This window comes from Peromyscus californicus, unplaced genomic scaffold, assembly GCF_007827085.1.
Source record: "Peromyscus californicus insignis strain IS unplaced genomic scaffold, ASM782708v3 Scaffold_4__1_contigs__length_199733344, whole genome shotgun sequence".
NCBI lineage: Eukaryota > Metazoa > Chordata > Mammalia > Rodentia > Cricetidae > Peromyscus > Peromyscus californicus.
The window spans coordinates 43,686,140-43,708,908 of NW_026294562.1; the positions used below are offsets into that span (position 1 = coordinate 43,686,140).

The 22,769-nt window shown below is 44.6% G+C and overlaps 2 protein-coding genes and 1 long non-coding RNA gene across 4 annotated transcripts in view; 2 read left to right on the forward strand and 1 right to left on the reverse strand.

Moving 5' to 3' along the window:
- LOC128124465 (uncharacterized) overlaps positions 1–4,258 on the forward strand; it is a 41,834-nt gene extending 37,576 nt beyond the window's left edge. Inside the window, exons 2-3 of the long non-coding RNA XR_008222880.1 lie at positions 17–97; positions 3,854–4,258. This is a non-coding gene — a long non-coding RNA (uncharacterized LOC128124465). The remainder of the gene's footprint in view (positions 1–16; positions 98–3,853) is intronic.
- Positions 1–7,752, reverse strand: part of Nmrk1 (nicotinamide riboside kinase 1) — a 29,392-nt gene extending 21,640 nt beyond the window's left edge. For both annotated transcript variants that reach the window (XR_008222879.1, XM_052760765.1), the window contains exons 1-2: positions 7,630–7,752; positions 3,157–3,220 (exon numbers count right to left, since the gene is read on the reverse strand). Coding sequence is in view for 1 of the 2 variants with exons in the window: in XM_052760765.1 (XP_052616725.1) it covers positions 3,157–3,185 (29 nt within the window). In the remaining variant the exon portion in view is untranslated. The remainder of the gene's footprint in view (positions 1–3,156; positions 3,221–7,629) is intronic.
- A 157-nt stretch (positions 7,753–7,909) lies between these two features.
- The window catches only part of Ostf1 (osteoclast stimulating factor 1), a 54,532-nt gene continuing 39,672 nt past the window's right edge, over positions 7,910–22,769 (forward strand). Inside the window, exon 1 of the mRNA XM_052760764.1 lies at positions 7,910–8,084. Coding sequence (XP_052616724.1) covers positions 8,051–8,084 — 34 coding nt within the window. The 5' untranslated portion in view covers positions 7,910–8,050. The remainder of the gene's footprint in view (positions 8,085–22,769) is intronic.

Sequence of the window (22,769 nt, forward strand, 5' to 3'; positions counted from 1 at the left end):
ATGTTTTGTTTCGCAGGCAACAATCACAGGTTTGAAAGACAAGCCACCCTAACAGTAAGAGACGAATGAAGGATGGGAAGAGGCAAGTGACAGTCGGGTAAGTGAACTGGACACTAGAACTTCAGAACACAGACAACGTTTTCACTATCTAAACAGCTCTGGGTTCGATACACACTCCAGAGAAGTCCTTGACACACCTTTCTGCAAGTTTATAGAACTGCCCACAGTCATTGTGATTGTTTCAACCACACAGGAAAAAAAAGAGGAAAAAAACTCTGCCTATTAGAAGCCCACCTACCAAGAGCCCACATTTCCTGAGCTATGTATGCCTCTTTCCCCTCTCTCTATAGCTGGGGCCCATGTAGAGGTCCAGGGTCACTTCTCCCATCAGGTCAGTTATTTGTTCCCTCTGGCTGGGCTGTGACATCTGGGGGCACGGGTACCCGATTAACTTATGTGTCCTGTTTCTTTCTCTCCTGCAGGTGAGAGGCATTTCTCTAGCCAATCTTTCTTTTCTTTTTGGGTTCTTCTTTGAACCGGGTGTCGCTCTGCAGTCCATATTGACCCCTAACTGGGTAGCCCAGGCTGCACTTGAATTTACAGTGAACCTTTTACCTCCTGAGTACTGGGATTACAGGTATCAGCCACCAAGCCTGGCTTATTCTACCAGTTTTGCAAAGAGGTGATTGGCTCAGAGCTCAGTCATACCCAAAGGGTCTGTGAAAGAATTCAGGGTCGTTGTGAATTTGAAAGGAAAGAGACTGCACCATTTTCACTAAATTCTAACAGGAAGTTAGCAGCTCCTCTTATTATAAGTAGTAATTTACTGTAGTGACGGTGCCTGTGATTTGGGGCATCTACAAGAACTGCACCCCTTTTCACACTGAGCTGTTGAAATGTCACAGGTGCTCATTATTGTTTTAAACTTAATATATGCTATTTATTACACTAGCAATGAACTATCACAAGGTCACAGATCTGTTTACAAATATTTTTATCTGCATGTTAATACAGTTAATTTTCTTTGTATTCCTGTATCTTATTTTGTGCATTTAAAGTTGCCCTGAAAAGAGGTCAAGATTTTACCACACACCAAATGTTCAAAGCACAAAACTCTTGACTATACATCTATTGGCAAGAATCCATGACTAGTTCTGGTTAAGACCAACATGACAATATTTATAACCTAGGGAGAGAAATATGCTCATCCAAAGTACTTGTTGTGAGGCTGGGCATGGTGGCGTGTGTCTTTAATTCTAGTACTCAGGAGCCAGAGGCAGGTGGATCTCTTGTGAGTTCAAGGCCACCCTGGTCTACAAAGTGAGTACCAGGCCAGCAAGGGCTACATAATGAAACTCTGCTGCATTTAAAACAAAAACAACCAACTCAAAATCACCAAAAAGACCCATCCTACCAAACAATAACAACAACAAACTCCCCGAAAATGCTTATTGGATATAAATTATTGTACCTTATACCTGCAAAGTAGAAGATATTAATAATAAGACTGTCCATTTTACCTTACAATACACAGGTAGGTATTGAGAACATTGATATGACCTTTTCTTTTTTTAACAAAAAAAAAATGTCTCTAAACCATACTGCAAGTCCATATTCAAGACACTGAACTTTAGTTTAAAATGAGGAAACTTTACTATGGTCTGAGAAATCTGGCCAGAAAAATGTGTCATTTCTTATACTTTCTCTTTAAGATCGTGTAACTAAATCAACAATAAATAGACCCCTCCCCACTGATTCAGCTGAAGACACAGAGAAGGAAGTGCTTTCCATAGGAGTGGAAATGGACTAGCTGCGAAAGAGTTTCATCATTGAGCACAGAGACTGTAATACATGCTTGTAACCATCCCAGTGGGTCAGGTGATGCCTCAGGACCCACTCCTTCCCGGTCAGCAAGCTCAGAACCTCCTTCACACAACCTCTCTGTGTGAAGAGCTCCAGAGCATGGCTTTTGGATCTGAGGAAGGGAAGCAAGTGGCTACCCGATGCTTTCCTTTCCTTGTTTACAATAAACGTTTAGCTCCTCTTGTAGTAGGAGGGTGCCGAAGTACAAGCAGAAGCTGAAAACAGTGTTCACAGTTCATCAAACAAGACGAGAGAATACTTGGGTAACAAGGTGATATTAATACCCCATTTTCCATCCGAGGAAGGTGGGGCTTAGGAAGCTGCTTATCGCTGGAGGAGGAAGCAAAGTTTAATTACAGCATGGGTCCCCTGCTCCCCAGCCACGAGGATTAAACCGGTAGATGTGTGGAGGAAAATTAGAAGATTATAATTAGGAATTGACGGCCTACTTTGGGAAAGTGGCAGTGAGTGTGAAATGTAGGGCAAGACAAGAGTAGCCTTGCAGAATAACACAGCCGTGGCTCCGGGAAGACAGAAGCCACAACAGAGCACACTCTGATGCTCAATTCACTCTTATTTGCTTTTTTTTTTTTTTTTTTTTGTCTGATGCTGCGGTTAGAACCTAGGACCTCATACACGCAGGCAAATGCTCTACTACCCAACTACACCCAGTCCTATCTGACTCCTAATTGATGTAATATAATAACACAACAGATTATCTCTCTCAAATTACATCTGTAATATCTTAATGTCTTATCAATAAGACACACATGAAGAATGACAGACATAATCCAGTAGCAAGACAAATAATATCTTTCCAATTGTTGTTGCTGTCACATTTGCACATCATCCTCTGGTACCACAGGTCAGATGACCACGCAATTTAGAATACTTATGAAAGAGGGATTTGTGGCTAATATTACACCAGGGTAACATAAACTAGCCTAGCCAAATAGTTCACCTGGTTACCCTAAAGGTGGGGGAAGAGGGCTGGAGGAATGAAGGAAGCCTGTATTCCCAGGTCAAAGCTGGCCACAAAAAAAGAAGGGAGTGACCTCAACCAAAGGAATGACCAATCAGGTCTCAGCTCCAGTAAACAAATGGAACTGTTGGTAATACTGCTGGCCCTACTACTTCCTTCCCTGGGAAACCCTTTCCCCTCCCACTGGTGTTCACATAGCAGTCCCCTCCTGGGAATTGGGACTCCTCACAGCTTTCCCTACCATGGCCACATAAAACACCATCTGGATATCTGGGGTGTGTGGCCCAGCTGTTTATTGAGGAACTACTCACCCACCAATTCCAATGACAAATGTTTTCATAATGGGCTTTGGAAATCACGTCTTCTTAATATTTCCTAAAATTATAGAGAGAGATAAAAAATAAAATCAGTATCATTTAATTGTCTAGAGTTAGTACTGAAGAGAAGTCACAGCTGAGAGGGGATCAGTGGCCTCAACCCCACGATACCCACACTGTCTGCTTCCTGTTGCCAATAGCTGGTGTTTCCTTAGGGCCTGTTAACTAATGTCACGCTTGTGTGACCTGTTACCCTGGGTTACCTTGTGACAACTACTCTTAGTTGTCAACTTGACTACATCTAGAATGAACAAAAATCCAAGCAGCTGGGCACATCTGTGAGGGACTTTTTTTTCTTACTTAAATCATTTCTTACTTAAATCATTTAAATCATGACCTACTTTTATATTTTTCCTTTTTTTTGGTTTTTCGAGACAGAGTTTCTCTGTGTAGCTTTGCGCCTTTCCTGGAACTCACTTGGTAGCCCAGGATGGCCTCGAACTCACAGAGATCCGCCTGGCTCTGCCTCCCGAGTGCTGGGATTAAAGGCGTGCACCACCACTGCCTGGCTATTTTTCCTTTTTTTTTTTTTAATTTATTTTTATTTAATGTGAATTGGTGTTTTGCCATGGGTGTCGGGTCCCCTGAAACTACTCTAATTAATTAATTAGTTAATTAATTAATTTTGTAGACGGTGTGCCTGTGTGTCAGAAGAGGGCACCAGATCTCACTACTGATGTTTGTGAGCCACCATGTGGTTGCTGGGAATTGAACTCAGGACCTCTGGAAGAGCAGTCAGTGCTCTTAACCTCTGAGCCATCTCTCCAGCCCTGAAACTACTTTGAATCCAGATCTTCTGAGGTGGGAAGATACAGCTTCCGCTGGCAGCCTACAGAAAGACCATGGAAGAAAGGAGGTTGCTCTTTCCCCTCAGTGCTCTCGCTCTCACTGGCAACTCTACTCCTTCACTGATATTAGAGCCTGTTTCTTTGGAACTGTGACATATACTGAAGACAAGGTGAGACATCCAGCCTAATGGACTGAAAGACTGGTGGATTCTTGGACCTTCTGTTGGTAGACAGCCATTGTGACTGGTTGGACCACAGCCTGGAAGCCATTCCAATAAATCCCTTATATATATTTCTTTCTCCTGTAAGTACTGTTCCTCTAGAGAACTCTGACTAATATGCCCTCTATGCCCTTCCTACTTTCCTAGTAAAAGAAGCCACTGCCATGAGCGGCAGAGGCAAACAGAAGCCAGTCTGTCTCTCATTCCCTCCCTCTCTCTCTCTGAAAAGCTTTCACTGGTAATAGCATACATTCTCAAGCTTTGCAGAAGTGCAAACTGGCCCAGACTAGAATGACATATATCCATTTCTAGAAAAGCCAGAAAGGGAACTAGATCAATCAAGTGAGCATCTTCCTATCGTCGCGAGAGGCTCTGAAATGCTACATTACTAAGAGCACAAAGGGATGTTGTACGTGTACTGGCTTGTCAGGCTCTGGTGGATAATCCATGTCATACTTATTGATGTATTATTGAAAAGCCATATATTTGCCGTGCACAGTTATTGGAAAATTCTGTTCCCCTTCCTGCCTGACATATTTGTGCACATTCATCAGGATATTGCCTCAATTACATAGGATGTAAATAATGACTGGTTGTGGTACCAGAAAGACTTGAGGGGGGTTACCTCTGCAGGAACTCTAGGAATTCAGAGATGAGGAATGAAGTGGAAGAACCTTTGGGTAAGAGAGGTAGAAACTCCCACAGCCACATAAGGAAATGCAAGGTTGTTTTCTCTCTCAAATCAAAACAGCACCCCACACCCAAGCCTGATGACCTGAGTTACTCACTACCAGCTTGATGACTGGAGTTCGATCCCCAGAATTCACATGAAAGGAGAGAACTGATTCGTCTGAGTTGCCCTCTGACCTCTGCATGGCACTCATGTGTGTGCCCACGTATACACTAAATAAATAAGTGAAAAGTTTAAAACCCAGGTACCCCAAGTCTACATTAGTTAGCAACCTGGGACTATCCAAAGCAGTGTTTGGGTAAATGCTGGACCTATCTTACAGCAATGAGCAGGTGACAATGTGGGAGAGGAGAACTGGGCCATGCAGAAACAAGGCTGGGGCCAGGCTGGGTGGCAGTGTAGCAATGAGCAGCCTACCAATCCCTGAAGCTGTCCATTTCAAAACCTGTTAGATTTGCCAGGCAATTCACTCCAGGCTCAGACATGGCAGCAGCAACTTCCATTTCATCATAAGTTAGGACTTCTTCAAATATGGTTTAAAACCCAAATTTTTAACAAATTGCAATCAAGAGTTGTCATGCATATATGTATATGTATATATATGTATGCTGAAGGATTGTTTGTTTTGGGGGCTTTTCATGTGGTTCAGTGTGGCCTTAAAGTGGCTATGTAGTGGAAGATGGATGACCTTATATTGATCCTCTTGCCTCTACCATTCAAGTGGTGGCATTACAGGTGTGCACCTCTAAATCTGGCCTTGCAGCAGAGTATGTTATGAAGCACATACAACTTGGAGCAAAGATAAACTGTAAATCTTTTTTTTTTTTTTTTTTTTTTTTTTTTTTTTGGTTTTTCGAGACAGGGTTTCTCTGTGTAGCTTTGCGCCTTTCCTGGAACTCACTTGGTAGCCCAGGCTGGCCTCAAACTCACAGAGATCCGCCGGCCTCTGCCTCCCGAGTGCTGGGATTAAAGGCATGCGCCACCACCGCCCGGCAAACTGTAAATCTTACATTGCCTCTGGAGAAACAACCTTTTGAACTTCCCAGAGTTGTGAAATCCGCGTGTCCTAGCACCTCGAATCCTGGGTGGTATTTATGCAGTTTCTTTTACTCAGCGGCAGAGACCATCTGCCCAGGGACACAGGGAACAGAGAAAACAGACTCAGACAGGAGCAAACCTTAACTGAGTCACTTATATTTCTTTCACATTTATTTACTATTATACTTTTGAGACAGAATCTCACTATGTAGCCCGGGTTGGTCAGGAACTTGCTACACAGTCAAGGCTGCTTCTGTGGCAAAGCTACCTTCCTCTAAGTGCCGGGATCATAGGCATGCATCCATCACAAGACTGGCTCACTTACAGAATTTTTAAAAATATTTTTGTTACTCTTAGTGAAATGTTGAATCTTCTTCATAGTTGGCTTACGTTTATATTTGATCTACTCCACTTCTAAACATGGTTTACTCTGAATTCTAAAGTACAGAAAGCTCCCAGGGGCATGTGAAGAATCAGCAGGCTGGAAAGAGACAGTAACTCCACCACAAAATCTGAGAGATGATGAGGAAAAACACATGTGCTCTTCAGATGAGTTCAAGACACATGCTTTCAGGACTTCTGTGTTTTATTCAACAGTGATCTGAATATTCTCTCACGAATGGGACAATCTCTTGCTACTAATTTAAACTTTGATCCCTTTTGGTAAACAGAAATCTCCCACAGCTGTCCTGGTAAGCAAGGCCCAGGAGTATGGCCACCACAAAGCTCCTGGTAACCTATGCCTCTTGAAGTTTCACTCACTTTATTTTAAAATTAACCTTCAGTAGACACTTTGACACTCCATTTTATGAAGGTTCCTTTTTTTTTTTTTAATGCTTTATTACATTTGTATTTACGTTGTGTGAATGCCATGGATCACCACAGTACACATGTAGAGGTCATAGGTCTACTTGTGGGAGTCAGTTCTCTTTCCATCGTGTGGGTGCTGAAGATTGAACTCTGGTCATCAGGTTTGGCAGCTGAACCATCTTGCTGACCCTGTAGTTTCTTATGTAATCAATGTTTTCATTTTTATTTTTCTTTCCCCTAATATGCACTAGCCATATAATACTAATCATAACATTGTGAGTTTATGTGTACGTGAATACAGTCTCAAGAGATGAGCTGTTAGGTTAAGCTTGGGCAACTTTTGTCAAGTATCAGACAGTATATAGTTTTGGCTGCGTGGGCAACTATTCAACTCTGAAGTTGTAATGAGAAAGCTGTCACAATCAACGCATAAGAAAACGAGCTTAGTGTGTTCTAATAAAATTTAACAGACACGGAGATTTAAGTTTCCCCTAACTTTCATGTGCCACATGCCACAAAACACTATGCTTTTGCTTTTGTCTCAGCTATTAAAAACACCAAAAGCATTCTTAGAAGGCTTTATAAAAGCCAGGTAACAAGTGGATTGGAATTTGTTAACCAAATGCTGCAGAAAGGGGCGACCTGTCCCGTGGGAATCAAGACCCAGTTCTCCCACCAGCAAATGTGTAGTCACCTAGAGCTAGCTCCGGTGCCATGAAGAGCGGTAGCGAGCCGCATCCTAGGTGCACGAGTCCTAACGCGGTTTCCCTAGACGCAATCAGGTTCCGGGTCCGGCGCAGGAGACTCTGGAAGGTGCCCAGGCCTCGGCGTGGCTAGGCAGCGGGCAGTGAGTACTCACCGAAGCGGGTTCGAGTCCTCCCTAGCAGGGCCGCAGAACAGGCCGCACGAGGGAACCACTGCTGGTGGCTCACCGGGACTGTGCAAGCACCCTACCCGCTTTCATATTCCCAGCCAAGCAGGGCCCGGGGGCGTGGCCACCCTAAGGCTCCTCCCCCACGGGGAGGGCGGGGCCCCAGCACTCCGGAGCAGGCTGGACCTCCGAGGCTCCGCCGGGCTGCCCGCCGCAGCCAATCAGCGGCCGGCGAGGCGCGGCCACTTCCTGGTGGGAAGGCAGGGCGGTCTGCGGAGCTCGCTGGTCCGAGTGTCCCGCATCGGCTGCGCGCGGGTCCTGAGCGGCCGCGGCCAGCGCAGGCTTGGCGCCCGGTTCCCGTCTGCGTGTGGGGCTCCCGCGGCTGAGCCTGGCCGCTCCGCGAAGCGCCATGTCCAAGCCACCTCCCAAACCGGTCAAACCAGGTAAGAAACTCTGCGCGCTGCGCGTGCGGGTCTCCGGGCTGCGGGGCGCAGAGCAGGAGTTCCCGTGGAGCGCCCTCGGGCTCCCTCCGCACGGCTGGCCAGGACGTGCCAGCGAAGTGGTGACAAGCACCTAGGTCGCGGCCACTTCCTCATAGCTCAGCGTGTCGCTGTCAAGTTGGAGTTCTTGACCGGCCGGCGAACGGGAAGTGCGCTGCGGCTGGGTGGGGTTTGCGCCCGCTGCCTGCGGGGCCGGAGGAGAGCAGGCTGGGGATCCGAGGTCTCCCGGCAGCTTTGGAGAGCTGCACCCGGGCTGCCAGCGGGACAGTCTGGCCCCCGACCCTCTCGGCTCTTCGCTTGAGGCACTGTCGCTCTGTCGTGCGTCCTAGTGCTTTGCTTAGGGTGACTCTGGCGAACTAAACTGGAGAGAGCCCGAAGTTCCTCAAAGCAGTTTTCTTGACCACTCTTCCTGGTTCACTTTTTAAACGTTGTTCTTAGAGTGTTTTCTGTGATGCGGAGAAGCGAGAGAATTTAAAGGGACTGCTGTATTTCAGTTCGGCCAAATAAACTCGTAGGAGCTTACATTGGATAGGTAATTAATAGAACTCATAGGAAAGTGGGAGATTAATGACTGACGAATTCCCAGCTCTTTTTTTTTCCAGTCCGCAACTTTGGTATTGCAAAGGCTGAAACTTGAAACGAGCCATTTACATCATCCTTTATGGCAGCTTATGCTGCTTCAGTGATTTTTTTTCCTTGAGTTTTTTTTTTTTTTTTTTGGTCAGTCACTCGAAATTTAATAACTATTTAGTTTTATTCCTTTGTGGCAGTATCAAGCCCCTGAATTTGAAAATAATGCACACACGTTTATGAAATAGGCATTCTTTGACGACTTAAATTTTTCAGGGCCAAGGGTGAGGGAAGTGGCTCAGACTGGCTTTGGCCTGATCAGAGTCAGGGCGGTGCTGGTTAGAGGCTGCCTTCGACGTGAAATCTGAGAAGTTTGCAATTTGCAATTTAGATTCGGATGTATGAGGTGGCAGTTTTGTAAACTCAGATGTAAGTCAGGACCTCAAGTGTACAGCTATGCTGAATTCTTTGATAGCTAAACAAAGCGCTTAATTTAGAAGATGTGAGTTTTTCATCCCTCCAGACACATTAAAAGAGAAGTCACGAGTTGCTTCTGTGAACTTGTGTGTTCACGCACCTTTGGGTGTGGTTTAGGATTCATCCTGTTACTAAATGGAGATAGGCTCTAGGAACTATTTTGTTGTCTACATCTCTGCTTTTTTCCCTAGCAAGCCAGAAAACACATGGCTAAACATTTTTGCTATTTAGAAAGAACTGACTTCACAGGAATTTACAAGTGAGGCCAAGACATAAGTGAACTTGCCATGAAAATCAGTTTGGTGACTTAGTAACTTACAATGAGAAATATTAGTGTCAGTAGGACTTAAAAAGAAAAAACTGGCCCACATGTACTGTGTGGTAGGCACTGGTCTAGTCACCCATACATTGTTTGAATTCATTCACTTCTCCCAGCAGCTGTATCAGGTCAGTACCATTCTTTTTTTCCTATTGCCCAGGGGGAATCGAAGAGGTTAACTCATCTCATATCAGTGGTGGGGTGGTGATGGATGGAGGAGCCGGGCTCAGCTAGCTGTCAGGCTCCACTCACTGTGTGAGGGGCCCTGAATATTTTACAGCTGGCTAGGGATCTAAGGTTTCTGACAGCAGTGCTGAACACCTTGGGTACTGACAGCAGGTGTACTGGACTCTCCTTGTTCTCCAGGCAAGTCGCAGGGGTGAAGGTCTCCAAAGAAACCTGGCATTCACGAGAACATATTTAAGGTTTAAATTCTCATTAATTGCTTTGTTTACACCCTCCTTCGTCTCAAAATATTTTTTTTTTAAAAAAATTCACATTGTCAGAGAGTTGGGGGAGAGGAAAAGGAAAAAGGGTTGGGGGCAGAGAGGGAAGAATATTAAGAAATGAGAAGAAAAGTAAGCTGATAGGCACACATGTCATAAGATCCTGTAAAGTTACTGACCTGGGGCTGTCATGTTATTCCTGATCAGCGTCATGCACACAGACAAAAGAGCAATGATAAGGTCCTTAGTGCTCAGGAAATTAACATGTGTTGCTTATTCTGGGACGTAGTTACTTTAATGCCACTGAGATCTGAGACCAAATTCCCCCAGATTCTCTTCATATGTTGGGCTGGATATATGTACAGGAAAAAGCTGAAAAATAAAACACCCCGACTCTCAATTTAATGGGCAACACCGCAAAGAGAGGAGCTGGATGAGGGGGTAGAGGGACAGAGTCTAGTTGTGCCTGCCTTGTTTTTCCTGTTGCAATTTAAGAGACTAAGGATTTCTTTTGGCTCACAGTTTCCGGGGGTAGTCTACCACATTTGAAAAGTCCTGGAGGCAGGAGTGTGAGGCAGCTGGCCACAGTGCATCTGCAGTCACCAAGCAGAGAAGGATGTATGCTCCTGCTCAGATAGCATCCTCCTTTTTATCCAGATGCAGTACCCAAACCCAAAGAATGGTGCTGCCCTTGCCAAGGATGAGTCTTCACAGCTCAGTTAACCTAATCAAGGAAATCCCTCCCAGGCATTCTTTAAGGCTGACCTACGCTAGATAATACCCATAGGTAAATCTGGAAGCTTGTCTCCTATGGGATGCCATAGCCTGATGTAAGTCAGTATAAACTATCACAAATAGCAAGCAACGGACATTAAATAACAAAGTGGGTAATGTATCTTTCAGGCCAAACAGCCTATACCCAGCAAGGGGCTCTTCTTGGAAGGAGGCTCCCCAGGCAAGTTCTGGTGAGATCTTACATGGAGAGAGTCCAGCCACGTTCGAACTACTGAGGACTGAGCAGAATCTCACTGTGCTTTTTTTTTTTTGACCTGTGTCCAGAGTGTCCTTTCTGTTTTCTCTCTGTCTTTGCTTCTTTCTCTGTTTCTTTTTGAGACAGGATCTCACTGTCTAGCCCTGACTGATTTGGAACTTATTTTGCAGACCAGGCTGGCCTGGACCTCACTGAGCTCAGTCTGCCTCTGCCTCACCACCTTGTCTGGTCTTTTGTTTAGACATTCCTTACTGTGGCTTGCACTGGGCCCTGGGGGTTCCAGGGAACAATAAGATAAAGTTCTTACTTGTTTGGTATTTAGTTTCTTTATCTACAGCTAGATGACTGACCATGTCCATTTAATTGTTTAATCTTGTATAAAAAAAAAAAGCAGTCAGGCAGTGGTGGCGCATGCCTTTAATCCCAGCACTCGGGAGGCAGAGCCAGGCGGATCTCTGTGAGTTCGAGGCCAGCCTGGGCTACCAAGTGAGTTCCAGGAAAGGTGCAAAGCTACACAGAGAAACCCTGTCTCGAAAAACCAAAAAAAAAAAAAAAAAACAAAACAAAACAAAACAAAAACAAAAAAGCAAAATCTTAATGTGGTGCGTGTCTGGAATCCTTGCACTCAAAAGGCTGAAGTCAAAGAGGCCTAGCTATGCAGCACCTACCTCAAAAAACACACCAAGTAATAAAATATATTTTCTATTTTAGAATATTTGGAGCATACAGATAAACAATAAATATATTAAAATTTAAAAACCATCCTTATCACCTAGAGATAGTACACTGTATGAGTAACCTTTCAGGTTTTATTTATTTTTTTTCCCTGTAAGTCAGTTTTTAATCACAAAAGGAAAAATAGAAGCAATTATCAGAATGGTGTCTGAGAGTCAGTTTGAGATATCTTGCTGTGGGCTGGGATTCTATATTGTCTGTATTGTGCTTGAAACACCATTTCAATCACAGTTTGCCTGTGCCTTTCATGGCCTTTTATCTTCTGTGGGGTCACTTTTGGCTCCTGAAGGTTTGTCAATAGATATGGCACCCCGGCTCAGTCTTCAGTGCGTAGGACTGACCTGCCCTTCAGAGCCCCGAGACGGCTCAGTTTGTGCAGAGAGCGTTTACGTGGTTTTCAGTCACCCTCAGGAGCCTTACACTGCAAGGGGAGTGGTTCTACCTAGCTTGAAGGTGTGCAGGACAGAATTTAGTCCTCACAGAGACTGAGAAATTTGATGGGCCCTGGGATAAGGAATGCACCGAATATCACCTGAACCTTCAGACCCTCTCATTTTGGACAGTCCACTGTAGTTGGAAACCTGATGTCTGACCTTGGCCATCTCCTCCAAATGGCTTATTGATTTTGGTGGTGAGAGGAAAGCAATATAAATATTTCATGTGTCCTGTGAAAATAAATCTGTGGAACTTTAGAAGAAACCAGCCAGTGTTCTGACTTCTTTGTTACTCACGATAAAAGCATAAAGGGCATTGTATATATGCCCTTTAAATAAAAACGTGAGAGGAAAAGAGTCTCTGTCTAAAATGGTCTCAACTATTGTGTGATCCACCCCTGCATAAATAATGAATGGATAGTGAGGCTGATGGCTTGGCTTTCAGATATACACCGGACTGTTTCCTTCTATCTGTGTGATGTATTTATACCTAATGGCTGAGTATAGTCCAAGGGGAAACTTCCTGAAAACTCCCTGGATGATGATGGTGGTGATGGGGAAAATTAACATTTAGTTGGCCCCACATGTCAGGCACGGTAGCAAGCACTCTGTGTCCTCACTCTCCTGCATCTATTCTAACTTCACCGTGAAGGAGGTCCCTAGATCCTTGTTTTACTCAGGATAAATAAGCCTCCAAGCTAGCTGTGAGTGATGTATGTGGCTTGGGACTAGAGCTCAGGCTTTAACTCGGACGTGCTACCGGGAGGAGGTTCATGTTTGTGTGTGTGTCTGTGGAGGTCAGAGGGCAGCTTGCTGGAGTCTGTTCTCTCTTCTGCCGTGTGCGTCCCAGGGTTTGGCTGCAGGTACCTCAACCCTTGAGATGTCTTCCTGGCCCACATTAGGGGAGTTTGGTAAAAGATGCACATAATACCAAGAGTGGCTGAGTTTCTTTTAAACTCCTACATGGTATTTGCTGATGTTTGTTTAAGGGAACCCTACTGATGCACATTTAGATGGATTCCGGTCTTTTGTTATAGCAGTGTTAATAACACACAGTCTAGTTTTGCAAATCCACAGGATAGAGTAGATATAGCCCTGTTGTGGCATTTGGGTATCAGAATGTGGCTGTACTGCCATTTTGCAGAGAGACTTCAAATGGATTGTATCAGCTCCCCTAACCCTCAAAAATTGTGACCCAGCCAAAGCAGAAAAAGAACTTAATTAATACATTGGACTTGGATATTATTTATTGCAGATGATCACAGTATTGGAAGCACAGGACACAGAATTTGGGGAAACTGAAAAGGTGTCACAGAGGAGGGGTAATTATAAGAAGGGTCTTGAGAGCTGAGTAAGGGTTTGCTGGAGTGTGGACAGGAAAGTCATCCTTTGACGGAAGTACATCCTACCATGCACATCTGACTGACCACAGGTGCCAAGTTTCTCTAAGAATCCAGGAACCTGGTGCACGTATGGAACTGCAAATTGTGTGTGTGTGTGTGTGTGTGTGTGTGTGTGTGTGTGTGTGTGTGTGTGTTGAATTAAAGAGAAAGCCACCGCATGCCTTTAATCTCAGTACTTGGGAGGTAGAGGCAGGTGGATCTCAGTGAGTTCGACAGCCTGGTCTACAAAGCGAGTTCCAGGATAGCCAGGACCGTTACACAGAGAAACCCTGTCTTAAAAAACAACAACAACAAAAAAAAAAAAACAAAAACAAAAAATAAAGAGAAAGCCATTTGCCTAGTTTTAGGAAAATGGTTCTGTTCTATACTGAAAGTGAGAATTGAAGTGTTGGAATTCCAGGTGCTTTTGGGTATTGGTAGGCTGTGGCTGTTTAGCTTGTAGCTGTAGTTAAAGAGGGTTAGGTACTTCAAAAGAATGAAGCAAGTTACCTGGTGACTGATGCAGCCACCTTCCTATTCTTGCCAGTCATTTCCTACTTTATTTTTAACACCTGAAGAACTTTTGAGCGCCACAGGCAAGCTTCTCAACTTATTTTGGAGGCAGGAATTGAAGGGCAATTTTGCAGTTGTACATGTTTTGTGTTTTGTCAGTTGTACATGTTTTGTGTTTTGTTTTTTTTTCCAAGACAAGGTCTCTCTCTGTTACCCTGGATGTCCTGGAACTCACTCTGTAGACCAGGTGGGCCTCCAACTCAGAGATCTGCTTGCCTCTGCCTCTCCAATGCTGGGATTAAAGTTGTATACCGCCACGACCCAGCTTTAGTTTTACATTTTTATTGGCATCGGATTTTAAAACAATATCATACCTACGAATTTGATTAGCTACTCTGGTTTTATATTCTTGGAATTCACCAAGCACTTGGAGTACATCTTTTCTCCTGGCCCTCCTAATTTCTTGGAAACTTGTGAGCAATTTGAACTCAAACTAAGGAAGATGTCACAACCAGTGGCATTGTACCTGAGCCAGAGGGCCTCACTCAGGCCCCTTACAGAAATCAGAGGGAGCACCAAGCAGAGTCTTCATGACCTGCCTTGTTCAGAGAAACTCCTGGGTTCCATTTCAGGACTCCCTGCTGGCTATCCATGGCCTAACTCACTCCTGTGAGACAAGAGCTATCTTCAGCCTGGGGTTAATTTGGAAAGGCTCTTGACAATCTCCCAAGCAAACACTGCACTTACTGCGAGATGCTTCTACATCCTAACATGCTGAGCATAGGTGAGAGCCTTAGATAAGACTCAGTTGACATATCTCTGACTCCAGAAGTCTGGAGCATTTCTGTGTCTCATCTTTGCTTAAGGCCCAGACTCTGACACTTATGCCTGATGCATTGCTTGCTGAGGTTTCTGGGGTTTTCTAGAGCACACCCTCTTTAACTGTTTGAGGGTCTGTTGTCTTGATGAATCAGAGAAGCTTCATCTTGATGGTACTTCTGGAGGACCTCAATTGGAGACATTCTCACAGTGTCCCGGGCTAAGACAGGGCTTTGGAACATTACAACAGAAAACCATTCCCTCCCAAGTTTATATACCAAATATGGGCCAAACGAAGTGACTCCCAACTTTAGTGTTCTGTTGGGGGAAGAAAGCCGCCTCTTGAACCACATCTGCGTGTAGGGTCTGAATACCAGTTACCTACTGAGCTGCCTGCCAGGATCTGGCCTGAACAGAGCTGCAGTCTGAAGTAGGAGCTGCTGCTGTGGCAATTGTTACCATCCTCTTTCTGAGAACCCCTCCCCCATCCCACAGGGGTTCTGGTTCTTGCTGAATACCTTCCTTCCCCTTCTGGAGGGCCAAGTCTGTACTTGAATGTTGAGAGTCAGGGGTTCTTTGGGGACTTTTGGTTCCTAGGACTTGATTCTGCTTATTAGGAGCTCTACTTTCCGTAACAAGCTCTTGCCCATTTCCTGGTTGAACTGGGGTCTCTGATGTCAGAGATCTGTTCTGGACTCCCTTTTGACTAGTGTCTAGATCCCCGATGCTTAAACTGTCCTTAGCCCTTACTATTTGCCACTGTTTTACTGTCTAGCTCCCTGTCCGTATGGGCCCCCTGCATTTCTGATGTACCGTTTCACAGTTGGCCTGGAGGCCTGTCTACTTTCACAGTTGACCTGGAGGCTTGTCTGCTTTTGGGTAGGCCTTGGTGTGGGCTTACTTCCCTCTTCAGGCCTCATGTTAGGCAGACCCTAATGGCGTGGCCAACTTGTTTGGGCATGATGGTGGCACCATAAGGTACCAGGGTTACAGGCCTGGGGAGACTTATCCCAGTCTTCCTCGCTCACAGCAGTTAGAACTTGGTTTCCTTTTTGCTCTGTCCATGGGCCCTGAGGATGAGCTCACTGCTTCTCATCTGATGAGTTAGTGCACTGTCAGTGTTAACCCGATCATTGATCTATTGTAGTTTCCAGCTTCAAAGTACTTACATTAAAATATAAGGTAAGGGTCTGGGATGTAGCTCATCTAGTAGAGTGTTTGGCATGTGTCAGGGACCAGCCCTATCAAACAGTCCTTGAAGGGAGGAGTGAGGATTGAGAAATAATAGATAAGAAAAATAGCATAGAAGAAAAAGACAGAGACACAGGGTAGGTTCGGGAGGGCTCTGAGTCAATACCACGAGTTTATTCCTAATGGGCCTTTTATACACCAGCAAGGGGAGAGGCAAAAGACCTCCCCTTTTCAAGGTCAAGGTACAAAGTACAACAAATGTAGACCCTTAACTTTCAGATCACCTGGTGACCACGCCTTCCCGCAAAGCATCTTGTAATTAGGCCTTGAAATATAAGACACCCGGTAACCACACCTTTGCCCAAAGCATTCTATTATGTAGCCTTGTGGGCAAAGCAAACATACACTCTCTGACCCTGAATCAAGATGGAATAAGACCTCACCTTGGAGTTTCTGTGGACCCCCACAACCATGTGTGCACAAAGACCTGAGTTCGATTCCCAGTATCATATAAAGCATGATGGTACATCCTGTAATTCCAGCACGGGAAGTAGAGGAAGAAGGATCAGAAACTTAAGACCAGATTTACCAACATAGCAAGTTTGGGGCCAGCCTGGGCTACATGAGACCCTGTCTCAAAACATATATATATATATGTAGTAAGTAAGAAACACGCTTCTGGAAAGGAGCTCCCTGAATAGTGAGTGACTTTCTAATGGCAGGATTTGGGTATGAAAACTGCCTCAGAGTGGATATTAGAGGCCTACACTATACACTGTAGAGGAGGCCACTTACAGAAATGAAAAATAAAACCCAGCTTCGAGAGGAAGTTCTGGTCTCGAGTTTTCAGTTAACTTGCTAGGTTTTATGACCTTGGTAAGTCATAAAAACCACTCTGGACTTCAGTTTCTTCATCACATCTTAAGTCTGATTTCAAGTTTACTTCATTGCTTTGGACTGGCCTTTTATATAATCTCTCACATATCTGAATAATTTCATGCACACTGCCTCTCACAGACCCTTGGGTCTTTTAGTTACTCCCTACCTACCCCTCGCTGTGCTTAGTGCCATGTGGATCCACACTTGTGGGGAGATGGAATACTCCAGGTCAGAGTTCAGGACTGATCCTCAGAGGTAGGGAGGATGGCCGGAGGACTAGGGTGGGGTACAGTGTATTGATAATGAGATCTGATCCCATTTCACTAATTCTGCCTGTGTAGGGTAGTGCTTTGCTTACAGCTAACTGGAGAAAGAACTTTGGGAACCTGGCATGGTGCTCCTGGGCCACCATAGGCACTGATTCTAAGGAGACTGTTGTAAAATGTAACCGTGCATGCATGACTGCCAAGGCAGGTTATTTATTTTTCTCTGTGAGTTATTTGTTCATTAAACTAATATATTCAGTTATTTATTTGTTTGTTTGTTTGTTGAGACAAGGCTTCTCTGTGTAACAGCCCTAGATGTCCTGGAAATAGCTCTGTAGACCAGGCTGGCCTCGAACTCACAGAGATCCGCCTGCCTCTGCCTCCCAAATGCTGGGATTAAAGGCGTGCGCCACCACCTGGCCCTAAAACTAATATTTTTATGATTTGAGAAATTTTTACAATATATTTTGGTCATATTCATATAGTCCTCTCCCAGCTCATTCCAGACCTAACCTTTACCCACCCCACTCCCTCCCAACTTCATGTCCCCCCCCTCCTTTTTTTTTTTTTTTTTAATAATCCACTGAATCCAGTTTTGCTGCCTATATGCTCATGGCTTTGGGGCCATCCTCTGGAGCATGATCAACCTAGCAGGGGTCACATCCTTAAAGAAAACTGACTCCCCCTCCACAGAAGCCATCAACCCATACAGGATTTTATGTTTAGAAAATGTCAGCTCTGTGGATGGGAGCTCTGGGAATATGACTTATAGTTTTTAGAAATTCATTCTCTGTGTTGTGTCCTTTAGAGTTCTTCTTTCTGGGGCACTCCCATCTTATCTTTCTGTCTCTTTGAAATGATACAGTCTTAAACTGTGGGCTCAAGGTCAGCTTCATAGGGATTCTCACTTCCGATTCTAGGCAGGAGGGGTTTTTTTGCTGGTCTTTAACCAGAGGGATGAAAAGGCTTCCCGTAAAAGGATGACTGTCCATGTGTTACTCTGCATTGAGGTGCATCTTACTAAGAAACTAAAAACCTCTTTCTTTCTTCCATCCCTGCTCTACGACTACTAAATAAGCAACTCTTAGACCTGGAGTTAAGGGATTAACTCAAGAATTTATAATTATCGTGATAGGAACAGGTTTCATTGCAGTGTCTTTAGGATTCAACAGATTCTATTTATTGGAGAGTATACTACTTGGAATATTAATTTCTTGGGATAGACAGTGAGGGAGAGTGGGCTACATAGGAATGTAGACAATGAGTATAGAGGAGAGTGAATTCTGTGTCTGCCTCAGCGCCCGCAGTTCAGGTGACCATGGTATGTGGGTGGGGTCATGGCCCTGAGAGTGCAGGTTCTTCAGTCTTGTGTCCCAGCCACTCCGTTCACATATTACACAGCAAAACAACAAATAATGCCATAGGGTCTAGGCTGGAGAGGGAGGCAGGGCATCTCTAGATTTTTGTTGTTGTTGTTTTTTGAGACAGGGTTTCTCAGTGTAGCTTAGCGCCTTTCCTGGAACTCACTTGGTAGCCCAGGCTGGCCTCGAACTCACAGAGATCCTCCTGGCTCTGCCTCCAGAGTGGGCATCTCTAGATTTTAAGAGCAGATTCCATAGTCTCCTGCCACACATCTCTATACACATAAATCTGGGTACCCATCAATTCTAATGGGTTTTCAAAGCATTCCATGAGCCTAGTATAGCCTCAGAGGGGAGTGGGACCTTCCCCGGTCTTATAGTGTCCTGGAGGTGAGGTACTGAAATTTGTGACCTTCATGGGTTGCCACCTCCTTTGTCAGGCCCTGCGAGAAAAGGAGGTTTCCATTCTAACAGTCCTGTAATTTACCCTGTTCTATTGTGGCCCCAGAAAACCACATCTCTAGTTTAGCTGGTCCTGATCTCCAGTGAAGTTCTAGAGGCCTCTGCTCCCTTTGGACTTTTCCTTCTTTTCAAGTTTGAGGTAGTTTGGGGAAACACCATGATACTTCACCCAGTAAAGGTCACCTCTGGCCCTGTGGGAGCCTCTTGGACTTACTGGGCCTTTCCAGACCTCCTTATGTCTGTCAAGCCCGTCATCTCTATAAAGGGTCTCAACTGTGAGGACTGCTCACTACCTAGCTGTCTGTCTGCTGCTTAGTGGCCAGGGTTGAAGAGATGGAGACTCCAGGCCAGGCTCTGAAGTGGAATGGCAGTAGAAGGTATTGGGCCACATTTCTAGGGCCACCATCCATCCTTTTCCCTCCTATGACAGGCATGGTACAGACCTCTGGAGTAAAGCTGCCCTGCGGAGAGAAGATGCACCCAGGGAAGCAGCTTCCAGCTGAAAGCCGGGTGTCAGTGGGTTTGACTGCTCTGGACACCTTGCTGATTTCTTGCAGATGAACCCCTTTCCCTTTTTTGAGCCCACCCCACCCCGGTTGTGCCCCCACCCCCACCCCAAACACCAACAACTGGTAACTAGACCAAGTTCCTCACACACACTACCCTTAAGCCATATCTCCAGCCATCTTTTTATTTTGGGACGGAGTCCTCACTAAGTTGCTTAGGCTGGCCTAGCCTGGCCTTGAATTTGCAGTCCTCCTGCCTCAGTCTCCTAAGTATTGTAGGACTTTGCTATCAAGCCTGACTCCTTGAGACAGGGTCTTTGTGATCGCTTTGGCATGCTGCAGAGAAAAAAAATGGGATCCTTTTGCTTTGGGAAGAGGAAGGGCTCAATTTTCAAAGGCATTGTTTGTTGACTTTTTTTTCTCTTTTTCTCATGATTTTTACATTTCAAACACACCCAGGTTTGTTTTGTTACACCAGAGTTTGAGTATTAACTTGCTGCTGCAGATCTGGCCACCCTGCTGAGACTACATTTTGGCCCCCAGTGATTCTTCCCGTCTCTCCCACACTGCACACCCTTGTTTCTGTGCCAGGCTTCAAAAGTTCAGCCGTTCTCAACACATTTCTAGGGTTCATAAATGAACACATTTCTCCCAGCACGTCTTGCTAGGGTGTGCCCGTGGGAGCTAAGTCTAAAAGAGTGTTTCATTGACGCAGGTGTTCTAGATAGTTAAAATCTGAAGTCGTTTTTGTTGTTGCTGTTTGTTTTGTTTTTCCACAAACTTTCTAAACACTGGTTGCACACATTAATACATGAAATGATCTGACCCTGTTGTTTCAAATTACCGACCTCCCAGTAGTAGGACGGAATGTCTGTAATTAGTTATGACTAGTATACAGAAAGGGTGGAGGCAGGGGTGTGGATACTTCAGGGGGAGGAGAGAAAATAGGAACAAAAACATTGGAGTCAATCGTTGAAAGGAAGGTTTTTTCTTTAATAAAATTATCTTTGGTTTTATGAAAATGTATATGTGTGTATGAGTGTGTGGTGTGTGTGTGTGTGTGTGTGTGTATGTATTTCCGGTCGACTATATTTCTTTTGTGGATCTTTCTAACGCACTTGGAAGAGTGTGCATGCTGGCGTAGACATGTAAGTGTTCTAGCGATTGCTCCCCTAGAAGAGTTGGTTGTGTCTGCCGTCTTTGAGTATGTGGGATTTATACAGTTCCCAGCCACTGGAAATCATATGAAAAACAGCTAAAAGATCAAGTGCAAACACCCCTCCCCTGCTTCTCTGATCTTGAGACAGCCCTGGCACATGTTCATGCCCCAAGCCTGATCTCTTGCCCTTTTTTCCACCCTCTGCCTCAAGCACCCTGATCTAGTGGATGTCCTCAGAATGCACTTCCTGCCCTGCACCCCTGTGCACCACACTGGCCTTTGTTCTGGGGCTTCCTTTCCCTCGCCTCCCTCTCCATGGGTACCTTATGTGATCATTCTAAATTGAAGCAGACATTGCCTCCTGTAAGCTGTGCTGATCTCAGCACTCACTAGTGTCTGTGAGTGTTTTTGCCATTGTAGGGGTTTGTCTGTCTGCCATTTCTTTTCATGGCTATTTCAGGGAGGAAACGGGGAGCAAAGGGGACCCCATTAGTAAATCCTGATAAATTGCACATGACTTCCAAATTGTCCTTCAACAGGACATTAATAAAGATCATATTTTCTAGTAATTCCTCTTTACTCTTGGCAGTTCATAACATAAAGGAAATAAATGTGACTTGTAGTTCTGCTACCTAGTTTTCTTTTTATGCGTATCTTGCTTTACATAGCTAGTTGCATGTACGTTACAGCCAGTCTCTTACATAATAGTAAAACATAAGTTTGTTCCCCCGAAGCTATATTTTTCAAACATTACTGATCCTGGGACCGTGCTCATATGAGACTAGTGCTCTGCCACTGAGCCATGTCTCCAGCCTTCGACTTACTTTTTGAAACAAGCTCTTGCTCAGTTGTCCTGGCCTGGAGTACTGACTCTGCTGCTTGGCAGCTTTGAATGTGTGATCATACATCCTGCTTGAATCTTCCAAGTACCTGGAATAACAGGTTAATACCACCAGGCCTAGCTCAAAAACCAGTTTTTTAAGAAGGTGATAAAACCGTTGTATACATGTACACATGAATGAACATTTTAAGTCTATGAATAATTTTATATTCATGTTCCTAAATCTGTTTTAAAAGTACAAATTTAAACTCATTTAATTCTCCAGTGGTCATCAGGGATGTAATGTATGTTCTGTTCCCTTAATTAAAGCATTGAGGTATTTTTTTGCCAGGATATTGTATGTGATTCATTCCCTAATATACAAGGCTAGAATTTGATAATACTGTTTTGTTAGTGACAACAAAGACATATACATTAATCCCCAAGTAATGTACAAAAGCACACAATGATGACTAACAAGGATGCATACGTGTCAGAAGCTGTATGTGCTACTTTATGTATATGAATGTTTTCACTCTCAGGAACCTGTGGGTTCTCTGAGGACTGTCCAGTGCTGAGAGCTGGGGTTCTTCATCATGACCTCAGCAATCCCATGGCCCTAGGGAAGCTTTCCCCTTGTTCTGTGGACCCAGACTAGGTCCTTCCCAACTGGAACTGTAGCTTCTCGGCTATAAAATATGGTTAATAAAGGATTTGAATTGTTTCAAGGATTCGGTGAATCACAGTGAGTTAGTGCTTTGCATGGTGCCTGGCCCATGGTAAATAAATGTCTTGTAAATGTGAGTTTAGAAGGGTCATTTAGTTTTCAATGAATAGTTTTAGTGTTGGGGAATTTCCTCTCTCTGGTCTTAGCTATGTAGAGTCATTTGCCCAGCTAATGGTCTTATTTTAGAAGGAGCTGGGCCCAGCCTCATTTGGGGTCTTTGTAGAGCACATGGGCTGCAGCTCCCCATAATGTGCCTTTGTCCAATTTGTTACTTTCAGAAGGTGCTGTGGGATGGGGCTTTTCTGTATAGGGGCAGAGACTGAGGATTTCAGGTTTGGTGGGTTACATGAATGAAGTCTGGAGTGACTGCATGTATGAGGGAATGAACCAGACAGAATGCAAATGAACAACTGTGTTCTGATAAATGATCAGTCTTCAGTCCTGGACACTGAACTCAGATCATTTTCATGCTGAGAACTGTTTAAAACTATAAAGCTTTTCTGGCCGTGGGTCATACAAAACTAGGCATTGCTGTCCGATGTCCGTCATTAGGCTTCTGCCTTTCACAGAA